This window comes from Sus scrofa, chromosome 16 (genome assembly GCF_000003025.6).
Source record: "Sus scrofa isolate TJ Tabasco breed Duroc chromosome 16, Sscrofa11.1, whole genome shotgun sequence".
Classification (NCBI taxonomy): Eukaryota; Metazoa; Chordata; class Mammalia; order Artiodactyla; family Suidae; genus Sus; species Sus scrofa.
In genome coordinates this window covers 25,832,965-25,855,261 of record NC_010458.4, presented here as the reverse complement: position 1 = coordinate 25,855,261, position 22,297 = coordinate 25,832,965, and the positions used below count along the sequence as shown (strand labels likewise).

Below are 22,297 nucleotides of genomic sequence, written 5' to 3'. Positions count from 1 at the left end.
GGGTATTCACCAGGCTTTTCATATACTTGACAATCTAGTAAGAAGGCCTATGAATGAGTTCCCACCATGGTTCAGTGGGTTATGAACCTGACTAGAATCCATGAGGAGGGGAGTTTGATCCCTGGCCTCGCTCAGTGGGTTAAGGATCTGGCATTGCCGTGAGCTGCAGTGTAGGTTGCAGACGAGACCTGGATTCCATGTTGCTGTGGCTGGGTGTAGGCCAGAAGCTGCAGATCCAATTCGACCCCTAGCCTGGGAACTTCTACATGCTGCAGGTGCAGCCCTAAAGAGCTAAAGAAAGAAGGAAGGAAAGGAAGGATGGAAGGAAGGAAGGAAGGACAGTTATGGTAGACATTAGCCCAGGGTAGCAGAAGCACTAAGAAAGCACTAGAGAGTACTAGATGATCTAGCCCTTGCCTCCCTCCCCAGCTTTATCTTCAGCCATTCTCTTACTAGCTTCTTATGCGCTGGTTATACAAGCACACATCAAAGGCTTTTTGCCATCTCCACTGACGTTGCATCTATCGTTCTCTCAGCCTAGAAGGATTTCTCTACCTACCACCTACTTGTTCTTAAAGAATCAAATTACACATTATCTCCTCTCAGAAACCACTCACAGGCTACGATGCACATCCTTCCTCTGAGTCTTTATAGTATACATGGCACAAAACTGTCCTGATAGTCTATCCCACTAGGCTGTTACTTGATCCAATGAAGCAAATATTTGTTGAGAGTCTACTATGTCCCAGACACTCTAGATGAAAAAATAAAAGAAATGTAATCCATGTCTTCAAGCAGTTCACAGTCTACCAAGAGACATCCAGGGCAACAGGCATTTCAGATTACAGATGAGACAATGTACACAGAGAACACAGAAAAGTGATTTGCTAAATCGTCCTGTCTAAACGATTTGCTAAATCGTTCTGGCTTCCCTAAGGAGGCTCATTTGGTTTGGGTTTTGAAAGTAAAGTAGGAGTTTGAGAAACACTTCTAACATAGAAATTATTTATGTACTGTTCTGCCCATGAAACTTTAAGACTTTTGAGGGAAGAGGCTACATGTTTCATTCTATATCCAAAATACTCATCACCGTACCTGGAACGTTCGAGAATAATAAACGTTTGCTAAAGTTTGTTGAATTAATCTGTCTGCAAAATGCAACAAAGACAATATGTCAAATAATACTCAATCCAAAACTGTGTTTCAGTCACACATGCGTAGGTATGACCTGTATTGTTCCTTGATATGCTAATTAGAGTTGCTTCTCTTATAAACATAAAAATTATTTGGGCAGTAATATTGTTTCTGCTCAATTTCAGTCTACATTCCAGACTCACTCTACTTCTTTACGAAAAATACAATGTCAAGAACTGTTTGGGAAGTTCCCATTTTGGCTTAGTGAAAACAAACCTGACCAGTATCCAAGAGGATGTGGGTTAGATCTGGCCTCACTCTGTGGGTTAAGGATCAGGCATTGCCGTGAGCTGTGGTGTAGGACATAGATGTGGCTCGGATCTGGTGTTGCTGTGGCTGTGGCATAGGCCAGCAGCTGCAGCTCCGATTCAACCCCTAGCCCAGGAAAATCCATATGCTACAGGAGAAGCCCTAAAAAGCAAAAAATAATAATAATAATAATAACTGGGTCTGTCAATAGCCATATTTCTTTTCAAAGAAGAAAAACATATCTTCGCCTTTATTGCCAAATGCTACCCATGCACTTGAAAGAATGATAGTTGAGTGTGCCAAAAAAACATGCCAAGAAAAATCCTACTGATTTTTGGGTAAATGAATGTATAGGCTAATATAAAAAGCTGTATAATTCAACAAATATATACTGAGCAAATTAAGGACATAGTATTTGAATTTATGCTCTGCATGCCAAGCCTATAGAAAGCAAATACCTGAAAAACATCTGAAACGCTCTCCACATCCTTCTTCTGTTGGACATCCTCGTGTAGGTTCACATGATTGTGTTTCAAACATACTTCCGACACAGGGATGCCCGCCATACTGCCCATAAACAGCAATGGGTCTCCTGCGAGTCTAAACACAAAACAGAGAGTGCTTTTCAACAGCTCCAACTTCCTTTATCTGAGAAATAAAATCTGAGAGAAATTAATACAATTGGAGAACTAATGTTCGTAAAACTGTTCTGGTGTACTATAGAAATAAAATGTCCAAAATCACTGAACCCAGAGACCCAGTTGTCTTTGAGTCCAGTAACTCTTGATTATTATTTATAGAGCCCTCCCAGCTATATATTTACTCTCAGGATTGAGTGCAAAAAAAAAAAAAAAATAGTGAATCTTTAAGAAAGTATGCTGGGTAGACCCTACAGCAGATAGATCACGACATAGAATGATTAATGCTTTTGCCAAAGCAAGGTACCAAGAGCTAATTAGAAAAGGTGCAGTGCATTTTGCTGGAGGGAGAGTGAGGGTGTGGGAAAGGGGAGTTGAGATGAAGTGGAGTTAGGGAAACCTTTAGAAAAATGGTGGTAATTGATTTGAGCTGAACCTTAAGCCGTCTTCAGGAAGGCAAGGCAATATAAATCAATCCAGAGGGAGATATATGCTAACATGGAAGTCAAATTTACAAACAGAAGCCTATGACATCTACAAGTGAAGTGGTATCTATGATTAAACTTTACTAGACAATCAAAATTCATTGACCTCTGAAATGGGAAATATATCAAAGACATACCCTGGGGCGTGTGGGAGGGGTGTTTAAAAAATTGAGGAAATCTGTAAGCCAGATGAGAAAACTAATTCATGCTAAAATTCATTTACTCCAAATGAAAACGCATCTAATGTTTAAACAAAAAGAAAAGAACAAAGTACAAAATCCTTTTCCTCCCCAAAGGCAATCAAAGGTGCATTTTTTTTTTTTTTTTTTTTGCTATTTTTTTTAGGGCCACACTTGTGGCATATAGGAATTCCCAGGCTAGGGTCGAATCAAAGCTGCAGCTGCCGGCCTACACAACAGCCACAGCAACGCAGGATCCGAGCCTTGGCTGCAACCTACACCACAGCTCAAGGCAACACCAGATGCTTAACCAACTAATCCAGGCCAGGGACTGAACTTATGTCTTCGAGGATCCTAGTCAGTTTCGTTAACCCCTGAGCCGCAAAGCGAACTCCCAAAGGTGCATTTTTAAGCCTCTTCCTGTATTTACCTCTCACCCATTAATAAAAATGAACAACATCTGAGATTTCTGAGAATTTCAACCTTGAGTAAAGACCAAGAGGGAAGACTAGCTATACAAACCTAAGTTGAATCTATTCATTCAGCCTAAACTGGGACGCAGGCTCATGGACATCTAATCTGAACTCCGAGCAGGTTTGCATCAGCCTGGGTCTGGCTCTGACGCCTTCCATGGTCTGAGCAGAAGAGCCATGGAAGAATATGAGTGAGGAAAGGAATTCAGTGCAATTTCTGAGTAAGTGTTTAGCTTCTGTATTAATTGGTGAAAACACCTCACTCTCCATATCTTCCAGATGGCCTTAAAGTCTGTCTACCCTCGGCGTCTCATTCTCACCTGTCAAGTTCTGATCTTATGACCCCTTTTTCATTTTCACTTGTCTCTTTCTGAATGAAGATTTTGTTTTCATAATCTAGGCATGATAATTTTCACTAAAAAAATTACGCATATGAAAAATACCTTCTATCTACCTTTATTCAGTATTCTTTCTTGTTTTTTAAATTATAAAAATGTTTTCTGAGGTTGGTGTTTGTTTGATGTTGCCTTGTTTCTCATGTACCTGCTGTTTGTCTGTAATCAGAGTTGTCAACTATTATATTTGCCAGAATCCAAATTCTACACTTATGTAACTTGTTTGGTAAATATCCTTCATGTAGGTACTAAGTAAATGCTTGAAGAAAATGATAATAATGATGATTCAAAATAGAAGTTATCTTTTGTAATATAATTTTGTTATTTTAATAATTTTTAAATGATTTTAAATGCACATTTTTATCTAAACTGAATCATCTTTAAACTGTTTTACAAATATCAAATCATAAGGTACACCTGAAAACTAATATAATGTTAAATGTCAACTATATCTCAATTTAAAAAATTTTTAACCATTTGAATGTCTGCAACCTTTGAAACAAACATTACATCATTATATTTTTGGAATTTATCCTAAGACAATTACCAGAAAGGAAAAAAAAAAACATATCTATGTACAAAAAAAATCTTCATTAAATTCATTAAATAGGAGTTTCCGTCATGGCTCAGTGGAAACAAATCCAACTAGCACCCATGAGGATGCAGGTTGAATCCCTGGCCTCAATCAGTGGGTTAAGGATATGGCATTGCCATGAGCTGTGGTGTTGGTCACAGATGCAGCTCTGATCCCTTGTTACTGTGGCTGTGTCATGGGTACACAGCTGTAGCTCCGATTCACCCCGTAGCCTGGGAACTTCCATATGCCGTGGGTGCAGCCCTAAAAAGCCAAAAAAAAAAATTAAATATTCATATTGGAACATAATACAGCTGTTAAAATTCATGCTCATAGTACAATGTTGTTAAAATAGTAGAATACAAAATATGATCAAATAATCCTATTTTAAAAAATCATAAGCATACAGAAAGAAAATAAATTGAAAGTACAAATACTAAAATGCTAGTATATTGGTTTTTTCTAAATGGTGGAATTATAAGTAGTATTTTTATTTATACTCTTCTGTTTTCTTCAATGAATAATTTAAATAAGGAAAGAGCTGACATTTTTAGAAGTACTCTATAATCTCCAAGTCCAGTATTTTATTTACATTACTTTTGTATTTAACTTTAAAACATTAAAAATTGTTTGATTTTCCATGGTCATTCACTATTTGTTAAGTAAAAGAAAACAGCTGTTTTGCTATATTTCAGTGTTTGTTTCAAATGACAAGTTGAATCCAGTAAATATGAAACAGATTTTAAATTATCTACTAAATTCATTTCATGCTATTCTTAATTCTCTAGTAGCTAAAGAGATAATGAGCTGCTTTTAACTCTTCTCCTATGTATGTATATATCTAAGCTCAAATGTAAGATTTAGAAAAGTCCTGTAAGAAAAATGAGGATGCAGAAATTATTTTATTACAATATTAATTATTAAGTAATACTTTCCTCCTTCAAAATTACTAATTAAGTTTTCAAGAAACAAAAAATAACATTCAAAAGTTAATATCATTTTGTCTGTACTTAAACTATTTCTGCATATTAATAATAAATACAAACTTTTCACATGGTCCTACCTGAGTCTTGGTACAACCATTGCATTCTGACCAAGGAGCATAGGAATCCCACTGACAATTGACAGGAGAGGAGGCACTGTCACAGTGTCAAATTGTCCATCATAAAACCAACAGAAATGTAAGAGAAAAGACATAAAGAATTGTCACAAAGAGTCAAAAATTGCTTCACAATTTTTTTTCCTAGTAGGCACCAAAAGGATGCCAAGATATATAAAAATATGTGGGAAGGACTCACTTTTTCAGAGATTTAGTAAATATAATTTTTAAATATCTAGGAAGTGCCAGGCACTATTTAGACACTAGTGCACTAGATGTTAAGAGAGCTAGGTCACCAACCATTGCAAAAGGGGAGGATGAAGACACAGGCGTGTAAACAAGTCTTCATAACACAATAACATACCATATTAATAATAATATACCATAACACAAAGAATTATACCATATAGCTAGCTGGATAGATTTCCTAACAGAAATGGTGTACAGTATAATGTGTTATGGAAACACAGATAAGAGAGTCTTCAGAGTTGGGAGGATAAGTGAGAACACATAGGAGGAAGGTATTCTGGCCTTTGAGGGATCCTTGGTGATGAATTGAAAAGTTTTCAGACATTTAACTGAGCGACAAGAAGCTCTAGAATGGAGTTCCCATCATGGCGCAGTGGTTAACGAATCCGACTAGGAATCATGAGGTTGTGGGTTCGGTCCCTGCCCTTGCTCAGTGGGTTGACGATTCGGCGTTGCCGTGAGCTGTGGTGTAGGCCGGTGGCTATGGCTCCGATTGGACCCCTAGCCTGGGAACTTCCATATGCTGCTGGAGCGGCCCAAGACAAAAAAATAAATAAATAAAAGAAAAAAAAAAAAAAAAGAAGCTCTAAAATGACCACATAAGAAGTAGGAAACTAAACTCTGGCAAAGTTTAGGAGTTCCCATTATGGCTCAGTGGTAACAAACCCGACTGTATCCATGAAGATACCCAGGTTTGATCACTGACATCAATCAGTGGGTTAAGGGTACAGTGTTGCTGTGGCTGTGGTGTAAGTCAGCAGCTACAGCTCTGATTTGACCCCTGTCTGGGAACTCCATTTGCCATGGGTGCAATCCTAAAAAGCCAGAAAATAAAATAATATCTGGCAAAGTTTAAACAAAGAGGAATTTTTTTTCTTTTTCGGCCACACCCATAGCATATGGAAGTTCCTGAGATCGATTCTGAACTGCAGCTGTGACAGCTTGGAATCGTTAACCCATGGGCCTGGGCCAGGGATTGATCCTGCCGCCACAGAGACAATGCCAGATCCTTAAACTGCTGCACCATAGCAGAAACTCCTTGAACAAGAATTTAGTTTTCTGCGTTCCCCTTGTTTACTTAGGCCACTTCTCAAGCACACACCCAAGTAGGGGAAAGTTGAGCTCAAACAATTTCACTCTGATAAAATACACATGGAGGGAGTTCCCGTCATGGCGCAGTGGTTAACGAATCCAACTATGAATCATGAGGTTTGGGTTGGATCCCTGGCCTTGCTCAGTGGGTTGAGGATCCAGCATTGCCGTGAGCTGTGGTGTAGGTTGCAGACTTGGCTCAGATCCCGTGTTGCTGTGGCTGTGGTGTAGGCAGGTGGCTACGGCTCCGATTCGACCCCTAGCCTGGGAACCTCCATATGCCGTGGGAGCGGCCCTAGAAAAGGCAAAAAGACCAAAAAAAAAAAAAAAAAAAAATACACATGGAAAGTGGAGAGCTGATTCTCACACTGGCTCTGTTGAAATGGTTACATGGCTTACTCCTAAGAGATTAAGGAAGCCTTAACTAAACCACACATTACAAGAGGTAGACGAACCAAGACTTCTAATTTCTGGATTTCGAGTACACCCTGATCTGGGAGACATCTCTAACCCAGATGAGTCTGGCTTAGTTAAGCATATATGGTTGCCCTGCAGCTAAAGCATCCCATTTGTGCATTGGGTGTTTTTTTGTTTTGTTTTGTTTTGTTTGTCTTTTGTCTTTTTAGGGCCACACCCTAAGCATATGGAGGTTCCCAGGCTAGGGGTCTAATCAGAGCTGTAGCCACTGGCCTACGCCAGAGCCACAGCAACATGGGATCCAAGCCGTGTCTGCAACCTACACCACAGCTCACAGCAATGCCGGATCCTTAACCCACTGAGCGAGGCCAGGGATCGAACCCGCAACCTCATGGTTCCTAGTCGGATTCGTTTCTGCTGCACTACTAGGGGAATTCCTTGGGTGCCTTTATGGGGCCAATGTTGCTAACCTGTAGTCTTGATGTAGCACCAATGATCCAAATGCCTTAGTGTTTTCAACCCTTCAACCATCTGAACTTAATGTGATTTGTCTATCTTGTGTCCCGAGACAGGCAGAGGCCTTTCCCAAACACCAAGTCTTAGGAAGAAGTGCTAGCTTGGCCTCACCTCCTCTGTGCAAACCCCAGCAGCCTGTGTGGTCCCCTGGTAGAGCCCTTATCACACTTATATTGAAATCAACTCTTTCAAGATCTGAATCACCCCCTCAGGACCATCTGGCTCCTCTGTGTCCCCAGTCACAGCACAACTCCTGACACATCTGACAGTTCGATAAGGTGAACCCATCTGGTCATATCCCATCAAACTGACAGTGAAAGCAATACAAGGCTGTGCATAAAGGATGCTGGCTTTTTTCCCAGGTCTTGAGAGCCGATAAACCTATTTTCTTTTTTTAAAAAAAAACTCTCAACTTTTGAAATCCAAAGACTGTTTTGCAAGGATTAGATTTAAAGGTCAAATTCTGCTCCAAGATGTGTTAAGTCGGCTGCCGTTCTCTGAATTGCAGGTAAAACCATGGTACTGGGAGAAGCAGAAAACCTAGAGGAGTTTTCAGTCTTTAGGTTTCTTCCTTACAGGGAATAAAATAAAGTAAAATAAGAATAAGAATGAAGCATGCTTTCTTTATCATTGCCTTTCAAAAAATGTGGAAAGAAAAAAGTGTTAAAGGGATAAACAATCTCAGGCTTTGATGTAAAACTCAGACAATACTTAAGAATGTCTTCAAAATAAAAGAAATAATCGTTAATGATTTCCACACATAATCAAAAAAAAAAATTCTCACCTTGAAAAAACTTGGAACTCTCCTATAAGTCCCACCAAGAAGACTAAACTCATTGCCTAGGAGGGGGGGATAAAACAATAAAGCAATAGTTCAGCTTGCATTGCTTTAACGAGTTGAAAGTGAATACATTGTACAAGCCAAGATTTGTGAGCTGGGAATATAAAGAGTGAAAGAACCATGGAGACGCCTCAATGATTCTACCTGTCTTTTAAGTTTTCATTTTAAATAAAAGTTGAATAAAACTCTCCTGAGCTCACCTCCCACTCTGCATTTCTATAAAAACAACTTTGGGCTAGGCGATGTCAAAGACAATCAAATTGAAAAGACTCCCTAGAATTAAATGTGCAAAAACATTTTGTGTCCCACCCTCCTTTAATTCCTTAATCCACTCTCCTAACTTGGTACCCAAGAGAACCCCAGAGAAGAGAAAGCCTGGAAAGAAGAGCAGTTCCAGGGCTGAAGAGCTAAAAGAAAAACAGTTTCCTAAATGGAGAATCAGAAGTAGAGGTGCATCCCTAGCCAGAGGGCCTGTGAGGCTCATCACAATCCTTAGTTCCGCAGGTGGTTCCTTCTGTCTTTAAAACACCGCAGAGGCCATTTCCTATCATCTTAATGCGATAGCAGCCGCCTAAATATAAAGCCTCTGACAGGTTACAAAATTGTATGCAAAATGTGATTACATTTTGTTTGAAAAATCAAACATGTACTGAAAACAAATATAGAAAGAAATAATAGTTGATTCCTAGTTGTGAAATTACAGGTGACTTTTGTTATCTTATTTTTACTTTTATGCATTTTCCCGCTTTGACACTGAAGGTGTTAGGGAATACAATTCAAATCTTTACTGGAGACTCTCTGTCAAATGCATTCAGTTCACGGGAGTGCCCTTTGTGGCTCAGCAGTTAACAAACCTGACTAGTATCCATGAGGACACAGGTTCGATCCCTGGCCTTGCTCAGTGGGTTAAGGATCTGGCGTTGCCATGAACTGTGATATAGGCTGCAGACGCGGCTCGGATCCCGCATTGATGTGGCTGTGGTGTAGGCCAGCAGCTACAGCTCCGATTTGACCCCTAGCCTGGGAACCTCCATATGACTCAGGAGTCTATAAAGACTAAATAAATAAATAAATAAAATTGGAGATAAATTGAAATTTGACAGACTGTTCCAGAATTTTTATTTTCCAAAAATGTGAGTACTCAGTAATGCCTGAGAGTGACTGGTAAACTAGGCGATAGGCTTGCCAAAGGCAGGAAAAATGAGTTGACATGGTACAAGAAAAGAAAAGTGGCGCCATAGAGATGGAGAAGGCATTTATTTTTTACATCAATTTACTTGCGTCTTTATTAGAAATAAACATCAATTTCAACACTTCTAACAATAAAGAAATGCACAAAATAATGACTGGTATTTGTAGCCATTAGGATCATGTTATAGGCTTTCCAGAGACAAGAGAACATGCTTATGACATAATGAGTAGAAAGATTCAGATCTAGATTGACAGCGATTTCATAAAATATATTTGGTACATATTCATATAGAAGTCTGAAAAGAAATAGATTAAAATGTTAACAAAGTTTATCTCTGGATGGAAAAATAATAGATATTATCTTCTTTTTGTACTTATTTTAGCCAACATGGTAGTATTATAATCTGGAAGAGGATTTTTTTTTTTCTTTTGCTGAGGCATGAAGTGGGATCTCAGTTACCAAACCAAGGATTAAATCCAGGCCACAGCCATGAACGTGCCAAATCCCAACCACTAGACCACCAGGGAACTCCCAAAAGGACTCTTTTTCTAAAGCCGCAAACACTGTCACAGTGTAGTTGGTAGAAGACAGCTGATAACATCACATCAGCTCTGGATGGCGAGGAAGCAGAGAGACCCTCATCTGAGGCACCACTGTTCCTGACCACATCCCAGCCCCGTGTGAATCACGCTTTAGGCTGACAAACCCCAGGTTCATTTCAGTGCAGGGATGAGAGAGTGAAAGTCTGGACCACAGCCAGCTCAGAGAGCAACATTTTTTGTTCTGAAGTCCTCAAACACTTCAGACCCAATTATTTCCTATCCAAGGGATACAAAGAGAACCAAAGGAATTCTGGGACCACTTCTCTGAATTTAGTTCACAGGAATGGGGTGGGGGAGACAAAAAGAATAGTCCCTCTTAAAAGGCCAGACCTGGGAGTACCCTGATGGCTTTACAAGTTAAGGATCCGGCATTGTCACTACTGTGGCTCTAGTTACTGCTGCAGTGCAGGTTCAATCCCTGGCCTGGGAACTTCTGCATGCAGGGAGGTGTAGCCAAAAAAATTAAATTACAGTAAAATAAAAGGCCAGACCTGGAAACCATTTCTTGTGATGTCTTCATAGCCTAAGTTTACCTTCTCTGAAATGTTCCACAAAAGCATGCCCTTCAGATTTACTGTAAAAATATGAATATCTACTTTCAAATAGACACGAGAACTCCACATGCAACTTGCAAGTAAATCATTTCTTTAATCATCGTTTTAATCAGCCATTTGAAGGATAAAAGTACATTTACTACTCTGGCAGAAAAATACCATAATAATCAATAACTATGAACCCATTTTTAAGCACAAAACAATTATTAAGGTGTCTCATCATAAAATAAGTAAGGAAATTGATTGATGGTTAATACAAATATTAGGAGAAAGCATATTAGCTAGATGACTCTAGGAACGGCATTATATTCTCTTTGTGTGTGCAAGAAAATGTTCTAAACTTTTAAATAAAATACAAGACAAAGTCGTAGAGATTAGACTCACTGCGATTCTGAGTTTGTATGGTTATTGGCATTCTAAAATCATAATATTAAACAAATTAACTTTGTGATTTGTGTTTAATTTTCAATGATTTAATTGAATGTAATTTCACACATGAGTAACTCAAGACCCTTGTCTCACTCCTCCTCCAACTTCCCTACTGAAGAATGAGCATAGGTTCAGTATTGCAAATTACACAGTGGCCGCAAAAGCAATCTAGCAGTTGGCGGACTTGAGAAATTATTGTTGCAGCACTATAATGTCAATTTTTTTAACTTTAAATAGAAAACTTTGCAATAATAAAATTGTAGCAGCAATTTCACTTCTTTTTACATCCCGGAAATCTGGTCTATGAGCGTGATTTCTGTCTTTTTTTTCTTTTTTAAACATTTGGATATTTTGCATTGGGCCAATATATATTTTTTGGTAAACCTTTAGTTTCATTCCATCTATCTGTATCTTCTACTTTCACAAAGTAGAAGATGCTCTCATCCAGATTCCAAATCCTAAAGTCCCAAGTCTCCAAATCCAGTTTCCTACAAAGCCCTTTGATAAGTTAAATCACAGGGGCTCGTTGTATAACTCCAAATCAAACAAACAAAACACGGTGGAGGAAATCTTTCCCTGAAAAATAACAAGAGTCTTATTGCATTTTTCAATGACTTTCTTGGGATTCTCACAAACATTGTCTCCAATCTTGATTGCCAGATCTCCAAACCAATAAGTTAACTGCAAGACAAGAAAAAGAAATTCGCTTTGGCTGAACTGTCAAATATATTTAATTAAAGCTTTTTTAAAAGTCACTCTCAGAGCTTTTTCCTATCTTTCGTGCCTTCTCCTTTTCTGAGTGGTTTCAGCTAAGCCTTACTCCCTTTTGAGATAGCTTCCTTCACAAATGTAATGAAATTACTATCTTACCTTCATGTTTGGGAAAACATTCAGGGCAGAAGAGTGAAGGTAGATTTCCTCCTCCAGTGCCCAGTGAATTTTCAGCAGCAGGAAGAGCCCAACAGTCTGTTCCTTGCCTGTCCCTCCCTGCTGGGGATTAACTTGGCACTCATATATAGAGCAAGCAGTTCCGAGATGCTGCTTCTACCCCAACGGAGTTCTCTGGGGACACCAGGAGTCTGCCCTGTACTTAGTCTGTGTCTTGAAGCCAAATGCATCTTATCAATTTACACAGGCCTTAGCTACAGCCAGCTGGGACTGTTTGGAAATGTAGTTCTAAGAAAAACATCTGTAAATCAAGAAAGGCAGCAAATGTTCTCACTTCAATGTTTAAGTGATTTCAACCCAAGGAGACTGTGTAAGGCAAGGGATAAGCCTCCTTCAATCTACTGTACTAAGTGGATGTTTTCATGATTCTCTAAATGGGTGTTATACAACAGCCTTTGAGATTAAACGCTTTGTGGAGGAAAAAAATTCAAACGCAGTTCAGTTACCCAAAATGTAAATGGAACATTCTGGAGTGGAATCCCCCCAGAATATACAGAGATAGCCTAACACAACATAATAAGCATCCCTTCACGTCGGACTTTCACAGAATGATCAAAAAGAGCATCATTTTTGGCAAACATATTTAAAGGCATCACTAATTTTCCCAAGAACTTCCCTTAATCCTATGCCATTCAGATCTCTCTTTTGGGAAGTTCTTGTCACAGTCATTATCCCTGTCCATTTTCTCTTCTTCAGTTGCCTTGTCTTTTTTTTGCCAGAGCCTCATTTTCCATGTCTTTCCATTGATTCTAGCTATTCTCCAACAACACTTTCATAGACTTCAGGAAAGCCTGCGTTTTTTGCAAAGTTTCAGGTTTTCCATTAAAGTTGAGCTACAGTTTTACTTGTATGGTTTGGCCAAGCTTCTAGGGCACTATGGGTGGGTGATACATGAGTGTGAAGTGCAAAAGTAAATTTTAATTGACAGTAATTTTATAACTAAATATTCCATAAATAGATATTTTCCAGTTTAATTTTTTCTTTTTATATCCAAAAAATTTGAGTAATAGAGAACCTCCACCCTCCCTTCATAAATTAATAGTGGTTTTCCAGAGACAAAGCTTCCACATCGTTTGTTCAAACCATTAGTGATTTGCATGGAAAAACATTTGCCACAGAGAAGATAATTGCTTCCTAAAAGATATTCTTTTGTTTGTTTGTTTGTTTGTTTGTTTGGTCGTCTTTTTAGAGCCGCACCCACGGAATATGGAAGTTCCCAGGCTAGGGGTCAAATCGGAGTTGTAGCCACCAGCCTGCGCCACAGCCACAGCCACAGCAATGCGGGATCTGAGCCGTGTCTTCCACCTACACCACAGCTCACTGGCAATGCCAAATCTTTAACCCACTGAGCGAGGCCAGGGATCGAACGAGCATCTTTGTGGATGCTAGTCGGTTCATTAATCGCTGAGCCACAACAGGAACTCCAAAGATATTCTTTTTTATTCAACTCCAACTACATGAATTCCACATATCATGGATTCTTCTTAAGCACTCAGTGTGCAATTCCACATCCAGTGGCTATCTTAGTTTGGGTTCTCCCAGAAGTAGATTCTGAAATAAGAATTCTGGAGTTCCCGTTGTGGCGCAGTAGTTAACGAATCCGACTAGGAACCATGAGGTTGCAGGTTCACTCCCTGCCCTTGCTCAGTGGGTTAAGTATCTGGTGTTGCCGAGAGCTATGATGTAGGTCGCAGATGCGGCACGGATCCCGCGTTGCTGTGGCTGTGGTGTAGGCCGGTGGCTACAGCTCCGATTTGACCCCTAGCCTGGGAACCTCCATATGCCGCAGAAGCGGCCCAAGAAAGGGCAAAAAAAAAAAGAATTCTATTCAAGTAATTTTTTTGGTTTTGAGGTTTTGTTGTATTGGGGGAGGGGAGCAGATGTTGTTTTGTTTTGAGAAGCATCCTAGAAATCACTGCTGAGGGAGGAGGAAGTGAGACAGGGAAGGAAAGGAAGTCAATAAAAGGTAATTTAGCCTGCAAGATACTGAGGCAAATTTTATCTCAGTCCCAATAAGGTACTCTGGGAGATACTGACAAGCACATCTCAGAATTTTTCCAGCTCAAAGGTAAGGATGTATTTACCAACACCCTGTTTATCATTGGTTGAGGGTGGGTTCAAGGCTCATCAACTCTCTGACACTTCCAGCTTGAACTGTGTTGGTGTGGGGGGGAGGGTTAGGTTGACCACATGTCACTAACCAAAAAAAAAAAAAAAAAAAAGATTTCAAGCAGAAAGTTGCAGGTATATTCAGTATTTGCACATATTTTCAGGACACCAACAACACCTGCCACAGTAGTTTTTCCATTTATGCATGCATACATTCACTAATTTGTTCATTCTAAATTCAACAAATATTTACCAAGGATGCATAATATGATAAGCTAGGGACTTTGAGAGAAGCTTTGAGCAACTTCCTTCTTTATTTTCATCCTTTATATTCTATAAGGATTGGAGTTCTTGTTGAGGCTCAGTGGTAATGAATCCGACTAGTACCCATGAGGATTCAGGTTCGATCCCTGGCCTTGTTCACTGGGTTAAGGATCTGGTGTTTCTGTGGCTGTGGCGTAGGCCAGCAGCTATAGCTCCAGTTTGACCACTAACCTGGGAACCTCCATATGCTGTGGGTGCCGCTCTTAACAAAAGAAAAAGAAAAAGAAAAAAAAAATTGAGAAAATTGTGAGAATTTAAGAACAAATTAATGAAGGAGGGGAAAAGAAAGCTGAAGAGAAAAAGGTGATTTTAGAAACAAAACTTTTTTTTTGGTCTTTTTGTCTTTTCTATGGCCGCACCCACGGCTTATGGAGGTTCCCAGGCTTGGGGTGTAATCAGAACTGTTGTTGGCCTACACCACAGCCACAACAACACAGGATCCAAGCTGAATCTGCGACCTACACCACAGCTCGAGGCAACGCCGGATCCTTAACTCACTGAGCGAGGCCACAGGATCGAACCCCCAACCTCATGGTCCCTAGTCAGGTTCGTTAACCACTGCGCCACAACGGGAACTCCGAAAGGGAACATTTTTATCTTGGAGAAAATATCCAACACAGAACTGGAAATGTGAAATGTAGATCTCTTTGAGAAAAAAAATCTTGGCAAAGGAGTTCCCATCGTGGCGCAGTGGTTAACGAATCCAACTAGGAACCATGAGGTTGCGGTTTGATCCCTGGCCTTGCTCAGTGGGTTAAGGATTCCGTGTTGCTGTGAGCTGAGGTGTAGGTTGCAGACGCGCCTCTATCCCAGGTTGCTGTGGCTCTGGCGTAGGCCAGCAGCTACAGCTCTGATTAGACCCCTAGCCTGGGAACCTCCATATGCTCACGTGCAGCCCTAGAAAAAAACAAAAAAAAACAAAAAAAATTGGCATGAATGTACATAACTAAAGTCATGGGAAACTCATCAAATTGAAGTATAAAACCACAAGAAATGCCCCTATTCTGGAGCAGGAAGAAGGAGAAAGGCCAAAAAGGAGAGAGAGAGGTTGCAGAAGGAGAAAGGAAACCAAAACAATTCAGGGTCAAGCCAATTAGGGGGAATTTCAAGGAAAGCCCAGACAACAAAGACAAGTGTCATATGGAGGTCAAAGAGAAGGAGTATTAAGGGAGAAGCACACCACTTGACAATTATGACATAATTTAACATTGTTGATAAACTGGAGTCAGAGTGTCCCCATACATTTTCTACTCTGGTCGTGCAAGACCCTTCAAGAAAAAAATAATTAAATGAGTGTAACAAGCTGTGTAGGTTATAGAGCAGGGTTCCTCAGCCTCTGAATCACTGACTTTTGGGGTTTGATCCTGCTTTGTGGTGAAGAGGGGTGCAGAGCTGTCCTGTGCATTGGAAGTTCACAGCATCCTTGGTTTCTACACACTCCATGGCTATAACACCCTTCCCCAGTCACAACAATCAAAAATATCTCCAGGAGTTCCCTGATGGCCTAGCAGGTTGGGGATCCAGTGTTGTTACTACTGTGGCTCCTGTGGCTGTTATGGCTGAGTTCCACCCCTCGCCCCAGGAACTTCTGCATGGGGGCGGGTGGCGGCAATCTCCAGACACTGCCAAATGTTCCTTGGAGGCAAAAATCACCAACCTCTGCTAAGAACCACTGTTAAGAGTTCTACACCAAGTAAAACTTTTCAAAACTTTTCCAAAAAAGAATTTCCCAAATTCACATGACCACAGAACTTGCATTTCTTATTTTTAAAAAATTCATTATAGTTGATTTACCATATTCTGTCAATTTCTGCTGTGCAGCAAAGTGATCCAGTCATGCATATATACACGTTTTTTCCCATATTATCTTCTACCATGTTCTATCACAAATGATTGGCTATAGTTCCCATGCTATACAGCAGGAGAACTTGTATTTCTAATAACCCCCCCAAAACTGGTATATGCGACAGGTTTTGGCAAATTGTGTCTTAAGCCAAAGCTGAATCAGTAAAGCAGGTTTCTGCCAGACTGAGGAAGAATCTGCAAGGACTCATTTGTCTCGCCTTCTCCTGAAAGACACACTCCCTGTTCCCCATTTGTCCTCAGTTCCCGGGGTAGCACATCAAAAACTGTTACTATTCCCAGACCCTGATGTAACTAATAAGCCAGTGATGCTATCAAGATGCTATTCTTGTCCGCCTCGGGGAAATTCTGGAAAACATTTTAACAAGCCTATTTCATTTACTAGCCATTTTGTGCTGTTCTCAATTGTTCCAACAGATTTCACTTGTAGGGGCTTATGAGCAGCGAACTCACTGGGGAAGGATAAAGCTTCCTTATCTCTCTTCTGTTGAGTCTAGAAGGTGAGAATTGAAACTGCCAGAGGCTGTAATAAAGAGGCAACGGCACCCCCTAGTGGCAAGCATGCTGCAGTCCCTTGAGTTAAACAACAGAATTAGGCTCTGGAGTTTAAACCACTGGGGGAGAATGAGAAATATTGAATCTTAGGCTCCCAGTCAAGGGCTTGTTAAGCTAATAAGTACTACAGGTGGTATGTCTTTTTCCATTAAAGTATCACTGTGTGACTAGTATGAGAATGAAAAATGGCTGCCAGGCACTGCAGAGGAAGTTTTCAGCAAAATAATTATTGTTAAATGCTTTATCATTACATCTAAGAAACTGCTGCCTATCTCTTGCTGTTTCGGGGAGGGGGGTTGTTTTTGTTGTTTGTTTGTTTGTTTCCTTTTTTTTTCCTAGGGCTGCACCCGAGGTATGTGGAGGTTCCCAGCGGTCCAATCAGAGCTGCAGACAGCAGCCTACACCAGAGCCACAGCAACTCGGGATCCGGGATCCGGGATCCGGGCCGTGTCAGCAACTTACGCCACAGCTCCTGGCAACACCAGATCCTTAACCCATTGAGAAAGGCCAGGGATCAAACCCGAAACCTCATGGCTCCTAGTCACATTCATTAACCCTGAGCCACTTTAGGAATTCCTCTCTTGCTGTTAATACTGCCTTAAACACTGTGATTTATGCATTAATTGCAAGTGAGGTCTGGAGTTCTCTCATGGCACAGTGGGTTAAGGATCTGGCATTGTCACTGCAGCAGCTCGGGTCGCTGCTGTGGTGCAGATTCAATCCCTGGCTTGGGAACTTCCCCATGGCAGGGATGCTGCCAAAAAGAAAATAAAAATAAAGTGAGGTCACTAGATGGTAATTTTCTGTTGGCATGCAGTCCTTAAAAGAACGTGGCTTAAGGTTTGAATAGATTAAGAAATATGTACAGGGCTTCACACTTGCCTTTTTGACAAGCTGCCCTTGCCCTTTATAACACTGGACACCCCTTTGTCCCGGTGGTCCTGATGACTGCAAAGGACAAGGATCAAATGGCAATCAGGAGGCGATAAGAAGTTTTGTCATGACAGTTTTCAATCATGGCAGGCACTTGCTAAATTTAGGAGAGGGCCTGGATGTGTTTAGGTTCCCAATTGTCATCTGAGTTTTTCAGCTCTCTGCACTGATGACAGGAGCCTGCAAGTCTAAGATACATTTCATTTGGTTTAAATTTGAATTAAGTCAAGCAGCTCTGCGAAAGTACATACAAAATGCAAAGATTTCTATAACTTTCTAAAACTGGTTCTATAGCTGCGTTGTGTAAAATCCTGCAGAGGAAGGGTGAATATCAAGGTCATTTAGTTGCTCTTCACTTAAACTTGTGGTGCCCCAGTAAAAATAAGTTGTTGTTGTTGTTGTTGTTGTTGTTGTAAGACCAAGAGTTCAGCATATTATAGCCCTAAAATGAAAATCAGTCACTTTCAGAGGGATGGACTGGGGGTTTGGGATTGGCATATGCACACTATGGTATATAGAATGATTGGCCAACATGGACCTGCTGTACAGCACAGGGAACTCTACCCAATGTTCTGTGATAATCTGTGTGGGAAAAGAATGTGAAAGAGAATGGATGTGTGCCATGTATAACTGATTCACTTTGTTGTACAGCAGAAATTATCACAGGATTGTAAATCAACTATGCATCAATAAAATTTTAAAAGTGAAAAAAAAAAGAAGCTGGTCTGGGGTTTCTCTAATACATTTGGAGAGTTCCAAAAAAAGAAATAAATCAATCACTTTCCAAAATATCAGTCTGTCCCATAATTTTAATTTTAGCTCCTTAAACTGCCTTTGAACAGATATATTTGATATCAGATTTATCATTTCATACTCCATAGGTCAAGAAAGAACAAAGAATGAGTGGTAGAAAGGAGTAAAATCCTGAATTACACTAATTTTTCAAATGTTTGTGATAAACTCTTAGAAATGAACACTTATAAATGCATAACTAAAACTTCTCGCTAAAATTAGGAATTTTCCTGAAGGCAATAAATGGTACTAATTTGTGTTTCACTAATACAAATATGGGCTCTAAAGGCAGGCAGTCTGAGTTCAAATCTTAAGCAAGTTGCTTAGCCTTTTTGATCTTCTTTTTATCTAAAAAGTGGTCACAGGGAGTTCCCATCATGGCACAGCAGAAACAAATGCAACTAGGAACCATGGGGTTGAGGGTTCGATCCCTGGCCTCGATCAGTGGGTTAAGGATCCAGTGTTGCACTGAGCTGTGGTGTAGGTTGCAGACATGGCTCGGATCTGGTGTTGCTGTGGCTGTGGCTGTAGGGTAGGCTGGCAGCTACAGCTCCAATTCAACCCCTAGCCCGGGAACTTCCACATGCCGCAGGTGCAGCCCTAAAAAGAAAAAAAAAAAAAGTGGACATATCTAATTCATAGGGTTTTTGTATTAAATGAATCCAAGAAAAGCAATTAGCACTGCACCTGGTATAGCATAAGCTTAGTCCAGCAAATGTCAGCTAGCATGTAAAAGAATAGAAACAACCGAAATACATTCATCAGTAGCAGATTGGTCAAGCAAATCGTAGAGCACATATTTAATGAAATACTATGCATCTATTAAAAAAAAAAAAAAAAAAAAAAAACAAGTTTTCAGAGTTCCTACTTTGGCCCACCAGGTTAAGGATCCGGTGTTGCTCTGCGGCAGAGCAGGTTGGATCTCTGGCCCCCACGGACATCCATATGCCACAGGTGCAATCAAAAAAGAATAAAAAATCTGAAGTTTTCTATGCACTGATATGGGAAGATCTACAAAATACACTGTTAAAAAGAAAAAAAAGATACAGAACAATAAGTTACTTTGGAGTTAAAAAGAGGAAGGAGAAAAAGAATGTGTTTTGGGGTCTCTGCACTATCCCCAGGTGCAACAGAGCTTCTCTAGTGGTATGGGGCTCGCTGAGCACCCGAGGAAAGTCAGGAGCAGAGCTCTGAAGTGGCTGTGGAAGTGGACAGCACTTCACTTTGGTCTATGTGCCCAGATGATTGGCATCCACCTTGGGTAGTTATACCCTTTGATAATCAATGCTGCTATATGTTATATATGCAAGTTATTGAGAAAGTAAATCCTAAGAATTCTCATCATAAGGAAAAATTTTTTCCTTTTTTTAAACTTGCATCTATATGAAATGAGGAAAATTCCCTAAACACATTGTGATAATCATTTCATGCTGTGTGTAAGTCAAATCTCTATGCTGTACACCTTAAACCTATACAATGCTGTGTCAATTTTATCTTAATAAGATAGAAGAGAAGGAGCTCTTGTGGCTCAGCAGGTTAAAGACCCAATGTAGTCACCTTGAGGATGGGTTCAATTCCTGGCCTCGATGAGGGAGTTTTGGATCTGGCATTGCTGCAAGCTGCTGTGTAGGTCACAGATGTGGCTCAGATCTGATGTTGCTGTGGCTGTAGATGTAGGCTAGCAGCTGCAGCTCCAATTCAAGCCCTAGCCCGGGAATTTCTATATGCCGTGGATGCAGCCCTAAAAAGTAAAGAGAAGGAGGAGAAGAACAAAGTTAAAATAATTAATTAATCAATTAATTTAAAAGAATACATTTTCGTACTTGTTTGTATTTGCCTGAAGAAACTCTAGAAGGGAGTTCCCATCATGGCGCAGTGGAAACAAATCCGACTAGAAACCATGACGTTGCGGCTTCGATCCCTGGCCTCACTTAGTGGGTTAAGGATCCAGCGTTGCCATGAGCTGTGATGTAGGTCATAGATGTGGCTCGGATCTGGCATTGCTGTGGCTGTGGTGCAGGCCAGCAGCTACACCTCCAATTAGACCCCTAGTCTGGGAACATCCATATGCCGTGGGAGCGGCCCTAAAAAGGACAAAAGACAAAAGAAGGAAGGAAGGAAGGAAGGAAGGAAAGAGAGAGAGAGAGAGAGAAAGAAAGAAAGAAAGAAAGAAAGAAAGAAAGAAAGAAAGAAAGAAAGAAAGAAAAGCGAAACTCTAGAAGGACACATGAGAAACTAATAAAAATGATCTGACAGGGGATGTACATGAGAAGGTTGCCAAATTAAAAAAAAAAAAAATGCCCAACCTGAAAGTTGAGAATTATGTTTTATTCGACAGGTTCCTGAGGATTTAAGCCCAAAAGACAACTTTCTGGATTGCTCTGAGGGGTACTTCTAAAGGGTATAGGAGGAGCCAAATATATAGGAGTTTTCTAACACTGGCCACACAGCTGGACCATCAGAAGGTCACTATTAATCAAAGAAAACCAGGCATCTCAAGTCAATGAATTTAGTGCTTTTCTGTGTATAGCAATATGCAAAAGTATGGGCTCATTGAAATAATTCCTTTGATATGCACCTTAACTATACAGGGCCAGTATCCTGCTTTTCTCCATCCTGAATCCCCTTGAGGGGCACAGCTAGGGGTGGCTTCAGTGGCTACTGGCTTGGTAGCTGCAACGACCTTTGTTTACTTATGTGGCAGGCAACATTTTTCATCCACAAGGTAAAAGGATGGAAACAGGTTAGACTGGAAAAGAGACAGGACTAAGACTTTATACCTTATACTAGTCTATATTTTAATATGTCAATGAATAAAATACCTATTCAAAAAAGAAAATTGTAATTATTTAATTTTACTTCATTCGCTCTTATTACTTTCTCATTCCTAGTGAAATAAAATAAGCATCCTAAAGATTCTATGTCTTTGTGTGTCTGCTTGTTTGTTAGTTCATTTTTTTTAGGGAACTGGGGTATAGTGTAAGGATACACATAGCCATAATAGAAATGGGAGTCATGGAGTTTCCACTGTGGCTCAGTGGGTTAAGGACCCAACTAGTATCCATGAGGATTTGGGCTTGATCCCGGCCTTGTTCAGTGAGTTAAGGATCCCACGTTGTTGTAGCCGTGACGTAGGTTGGCACCTATAGCTCTGATTCAACCCCTAGCTCAGGAATTCCCATATACCACAGGTGCTTGGCCCTAAAAAAGCAAAAAGTAGAAGAGGAAGAAGAAGATGGGGGGGGGAGGAGGGGGGAAGGGAAGGAGGGGGAGGGGAGGGGGGGGAAGAAGAGGAAGAAGAAGAGGAGGAAGAGGAATAAGAAGAAGGAGGGGAAGGAAGGAGGAAGGTGGAAGGAAGGAAGGAAGGAAGAAAGAGAGAGAGAGAGAAAGAAAGAGGAATCTTACTGAAATGCTTCATGGGCACCAGGGCCAAAGGATGATCTGGGTGCAAGTAGATCTAGTGATTCACAGATCTTCACTTTAGTGCCCTGCTGGTGTATTTCCTTGATATTTACATGAGCATGTTTCCATGTATGTTATTTTACAGTAAGCATAGTAGTGAAGTGCACTGATTGTGTTTAAATATACGTATAGA

At 40.4% G+C, this 22,297-nt stretch overlaps 1 protein-coding gene across 1 annotated transcript in view; it reads right to left on the bottom strand.

Annotated features, from left to right (window-relative positions):
* C7 (complement C7) overlaps nt 1–8,402 on the bottom strand; it is a gene marked incomplete at its 5' end in the record, with an annotated part of 55,848 nt that extends 47,446 nt beyond the window's left edge. Inside the window, 3 exon segments of the mRNA NM_214282.1 lie at nt 1,902–2,043; nt 5,251–5,326; nt 8,345–8,402. Coding sequence (NP_999447.1) covers nt 1,902–2,043; nt 5,251–5,326; nt 8,345–8,402 — 276 coding nt within the window.